The 5628-nt window shown below is 37.4% G+C and overlaps 1 protein-coding gene across 1 annotated transcript; it reads right to left on the reverse strand.

Moving 5' to 3' along the window:
• Nucleotides 1-911: 911 nt before the first annotated feature.
• LOC138870673 (ARGOS-like protein) lies at nucleotides 912-1235 on the reverse strand. Its single transcript, XM_070148500.1, has one exon. It carries the CDS (start codon nucleotides 1233-1235, stop codon nucleotides 912-914), a length of 324 nt encoding a protein of 107 aa, XP_070004601.1.
• Between the last annotated feature and the right edge of the window lie 4393 nt (nucleotides 1236-5628).

The following is a 5628-nucleotide window of genomic DNA, read 5'->3' on the forward strand; positions in this document are numbered from 1 at the left end:
CATGAGGATTTTGCAATGAACTTGTCATATCAGTGAGGTCAAAGAAATGCTACAATGTAATTTTCTCCTTTTCTTAATTAATATATGAAATTGTACCTTGCACTTGGCAAAACGGTTGAGGATCGGTGAAATCAAATCACCTAAATAAAAAATCTATAAATTTCTCATCAGTTTCTGCTTTCTAGCTTAGAATTTAGAGCAATTTGAATATTTGGTTTTTCCATGTCTTTGCCACAACCAGGGGCGGATGTATATCATAAATCATGGGGCATATGAACCGTCAGACTATGTATTTTATATACATATTTTTTAGAAATTGTCTAATATTATGTATTGACACACATGCTCCAAAAAGACTGAATGTTATACTTGATGAAATATTTATTCACCTAGAGGAACACGGATCAATTCTCACTTAGCACTTTTTTTTTTTTTTGCCTCTGGCCACAACGTAGCAACATATCCTCAAAACTTGATAAGTTTACGGAGAGAAGCACACAAGAATTCTTCCTTACAGTGTGTTAGGTGTTACAAAAGTTATATTGTAAATTGCACGAATCCTTCAAAATAATATTATGTGATAAAAGTACAAGATCAATTGCAATTAAGCATTCACCATCCCAAATTTGGCCTGAAAATATAGACTTTTTGTTGGTCTGCCTTAAAAATTATAGACTGATACATGGAAGAGGATATTCAATACTTCAATACATACTAATAATACATAAATATTCCTCTTACATATTACATTTTGCCTGAAAGCAGAAAGTATTTGGTATACTAACAGTTTAAAAAAAACTACAAAGTAAGATGTAAATAAACAGCTCTACGTACATTATATTGCTGGTTAGGTAAAGAAATAAGAAATGAAAGGATCTCAACTCATTAATTAATTTGTGTAACCCAAAAATCTAAGGTGATGACACATATGTATAAGAAACATTTCTCAGATTGGAAGAATTAGGCATAAAAGCCAAGAACATAAGAAGAAGCAGAATTAAAATGGGAAGTAAGAGGAGCATAAATGGTGGAGGTGGCAATGGTGGAAGGATCAATGGCAAAAGTAGCAATGATGCTGTGAGGCAAAGGAGCAGAACAAATGATTCCAAACTGAAATAGCTAATTGACAACACTTTTTGAGAAGACAATGATCTTTTATATTCTGCTAGCTTTTTTCCTTCCACAAAACTTATATTCTTTCTAGGGAATGCAGCAGAAGCAGAGTTGTTGTTCATTGTTTTCATATACTGATGATGTTCCAAATTCATATACCCTTTTGATGATCTTAATTTTGCTTCGGATTGTTCACTCATGTTGATTTTTGGCAGTATCAGGCTTTGAATTTTCACCCCAAAGTGGGAGTCCAAGAATAGGAGGAAAACAGAATCCAAATCAAGAACAAAAAACTGCAGAAGATTGTGGATGTTGAAGCAGCTGCTGAAACTTCAAATTCAGGTTCCTAAATGTGTACCAACAAGTAAAGTTGCCCTCAAGAATTTGTAGCATTTGCACAAGAACAAAATCAGTATTCCCCTCTCTCTAATCTTCCAATGCAATCAAGAATTGGGATTTGTGTTGGGTGTATTTACCAAAAAAGAGTGCGTATGATGGAAGAGAAAGAAAAAGATTGTTCAAGATTTGGTAATGGAAAAAGAAATATCAAGTATTCAAGGCAACAAGAGTGTGTGGAATTCTCCTTTACTTGGTTTTGAATTGTTGACGTTGATTTTTCTTTGGGAAATTGGCCTCTACTTTTGGTTGGGGAGATTTGGATGGATTTGGGGTGGTTGCACTGTATTTTGAAGCAAGAATATATTAGTGCTTTCTTGAGGAAATTATATATATATGCCTAATTATGTTAGAGAGAGAGTGGTCGGATTCAGTGAATTTCCATACCAAGTGGGGGCAGCTGATTTGCAACTTGATGTTTTTAGGAAATAAAAAGAGATGTCTCCTTACCCAAGGTTCTTCACCCCTGGCTATTGTCCAATCCCCCCCTCTCCCTCTTTTCTCTCTCCCCCTCCCCCCATGATATGATTTTTTTAAAAAAAAAAAAGATCTACTTAATTATGATTAATTAATATCTTTTTTTTAGTAGGACACTCGTCCTATTTTATATAAAGGAGTTCCAAATATAATGGTCAAAGCATCTAAATTTTTTGAGAATTCGTATATAAATTTTTTAAAAATTTAAATTAAAAATTTTATGTGAAAAGTATTACTTTTTTTATCTCAATTTATGTGATATTTTTTATCAGTTCCAAAAAGAATAATAATTTTTATATTTAATAATAATTTAATATTTTATTTATCCTTAATATAATAATTTACAATCAAAAACTTATATTTAGAATATTAGTTTCAAAAGTCTTTCTTTTAGTCATAAAATTTTTATCCGTACTCTGTAATATAATTTATTGTAGTTAATACTTCAAAATATTTTTAAACAAATTTAGAAAATTATAGTTAAAGACAAATGTTTGACTTTTTAGATAGTAATAATATCACATCAAATGAGACTGGAAAATTATTACTTATGATAAATTCTAATATTCCATAATTTAGTGCATGAGGATTGAGGACTAAGACATTTTTTTTTTTCAAACTCGGCGCCCTCAAAACCCCAAAAAGTTAAACCTATTATTTTATCTTCTTTTTTCCCTTTGCCTTTCTTTTGGAAGAATGGCACACACTTTCAAGAATCAGAGCGGCAGTCATCGGTCAACACCAACACCAGTGTTATTCCTTTTGTTTTTTAATTTAAATTTTCACGTTTATTTCGTTCGAAACTGCTTTTGGTAAAGAGGTTTCGTTCAAGTTCTTTCAGCAATTAAGTATTCATTCAATTCAAACCTATCTCGGCAACTTCTCGGTCATTTAAAATGAAATAATCATGAACAACAAATAGGACTAGGATTTTGCATTCATTCTCCGGAAAATATTTATCGTTAAGCTGCCATTTAATGAAATGATATGTGTTTACCCTTAAAATGGATAACAATTCAATTTATACGCGATTTTAAAGAATAAGTGATTTAATTAATACAATGTATACGGTCAAAATCGAGGAGTATGATTTTGGAGTCTTAAATCAGGGTATAGGCTCGAGTCTGAGAGACTCGAGGCGTGGGGGAGATCCGGCTAAGGGACACCTACCTCGAGGAGGCTGATCAAAGGCCTGACACGACCTACGTCGAAGATAGTATAATTTCGAAGTCAATCAAGAAAGAGCGTGAATTTCTCAAGGACACGAGGATCTAGACATTAATTATAGGATAAGGGTTGTACAAAATAGTACAGGTCCGTACAAACCGTCATACACCTGTATCACTAGGATTCTTTATCTTTATGAGCAAGGTACTACATTGGGATTTTCTCCTCCTATATAAATAGGACCCTAATCATTTTGTAAGCATCAGATCATTCATTGCAATAAAACATTCTTATTCTTCTTGTTCAAGGTGCTCTTCAATTGTTCTTCAACTTTATTGCCTTTACTTTATTGTTCATACTTTATTACTCTTAACTGACCTCGAGGTCCCTAGACAAGTCAAGCTCGATGCCCCCTATTATTTCAGCAACATTGATTTGGTTCATTATTTCTTCTCAGTTAAGCTCAATAATACTTGTTTAATCACTAGTATTAAAGTATATCACGTATCTTTAAAACCACAAAAATATCTTTAATTGTTACTCACATTTTTTGGGGTAAACAGTTTGGCGCCCACCGTGGGGCTAAAGATAATAGTGATTATTTTAGTGCTAGTTTTCTGGTAACACACGTTATTCTTCACACTTTTTCATGTCAAAGATTTTTTGATTTCAGGTCAAAATATGTCTAGCACCCAAAATGCACTTGGAGAAAACAACGGCATAGGGCTCGGAGTACCACCTGTAAACCCTGAGGGAGTGCCAAATGTGAAGCCAGTTGACATCATCTCCCACAACGCTCTAAACACGGAAGCAGGCGCAGACCCCGTAAGGAATGGACGCAGAGAAGCCCAGGCTGGAGGCCATGAAACACGAGGACCGGAAGAAGGAGGAGTCAGCCTCCAGGTGATATTCGAGATGCTGCAAGCTCAGCAAGTCGCCATCGCTCAGCTTCAGAGTTAGAACAGGACTCCTAACACCGCCGAACTAGTAAACACACAGCACGAACCTGTGCTTGAAGGCCCGATGAAAGCGGCTCGGGGACTGATCCCACAATCATGAAAATGATTGAGGAATTGACTAAAAGAATCGAGTCAGGAGAAAAGAGGCTAGAAGACAACGATAAAAAGGTGGAAACTTACAACTCCCGGGTGGACCAAATATCGGGAGCACCTCCAGTTTTGAAGGGACTAAATGCCAAAAAATTCATACAAAAACCTTTCCCATCGAGTGCGGCTCCGATTTCCATTCCCATGAAGTTTCGCATGCCCGATATACCAAAGTACAACGGGACAACGGACCCTAATGAACATATTACGTCGTAAACTTGTGGAATCAAAGGAAATAACTTGAACGACGCCGAAATTGAATCGGTATTGTTAAAGAAGTTTGGGGAAACATTATCAAAAGGATCCATGATCTAGTATCACAACTTAGCTCCTAACTCTATTGATTCATTTACTATGTTGGCGGATGCCTTCGCAAAAGCACACGCCGGGTCCATAATGTGGCCACAAGAAAGTCGGACGTGTTCAAGCTAAGACAGAGGGACGACGAAATGTTAAAGAAGTTCGTGTCCCGATTTTAGATGGAAAGGATGGAATTACCTCTAGTCTCTGATGACTGGGCAGTTCAGGCCTTCATGCAAGGTTTGAATGAAAGAAGCTCGATAGCATCCCGACAGCTAAAGCAGAACTTGATCGAGTATCCAGCCGTGACATGGTCAGATGTGCACAATCGGTATTAGTCGAAAATTAGGGTCGAGGATGACCAGTTGGGAGCCCCCTCGGGCTCAGTTCACCCAAATAGGTTCGCAGCCAAACTCCCGAGGGACACAGACCGGGGATCAATATTCAACAAGGAATGATATCAACCATACGTAAAAGATGAAGGAACATTTCAAGGTGCAATGCACCTCGGAATGATCGAAGAATAGATCGAGGCCAAAGCTCCTGGGGATTCGTGGGCGAAATCGGGTCCGACAGGCGCTCGAGGCCAATGGAGGCCCCCAAGTTATCAAAATACAACTTCAGTGTCGACGCCTCAAATATCATCTCTGCCATTGGCAAAATTAAAGATACTAGATGGCCTAAGCCCATACAGACAGATCCTTCTCAGAGAAACCCCGAATTAATGTGCAATTACCATGGCACTCACGGGCATAAGACCGAGGATTGCAGACAGCTCAGAGAGGAGGTAGCTCGACTATTCAACGAGGGTCACCTTAGTGAATTTCTCAGTGACCGAGCCAAAAACCATTTTCGGGGAAAGAGATGCAAATAGGAAAGATGAACCTGAAAAACCCAAACATGTCATTCACATGATCATCGGAGGAGCCGATGTCCCACAGGGACCTACATTCAAATGCACTAAAGTGTCCATCACAAAGGAAAAACGGACTCAGAGCTATGAGCCCGAGGACGCCCTGTCATTTTGCGACAAGGAAGCAGAAGACGTATCCCAGCCATACAACGACGC

This window comes from Nicotiana sylvestris, chromosome 6, assembly GCF_000393655.2.
Source record: "Nicotiana sylvestris chromosome 6, ASM39365v2, whole genome shotgun sequence".
Classification (NCBI taxonomy): Eukaryota; Viridiplantae; Streptophyta; class Magnoliopsida; order Solanales; family Solanaceae; genus Nicotiana; species Nicotiana sylvestris.

Bases quoted from the DNA above. Each gene is read 5' to 3' on its own strand.
- LOC138870673 (XM_070148500.1), bottom strand. From the start codon at position 1,235: ATGAACAACAACTCTGCTTCTGCTGCATTCCCTAGAAAGAATATAAGT.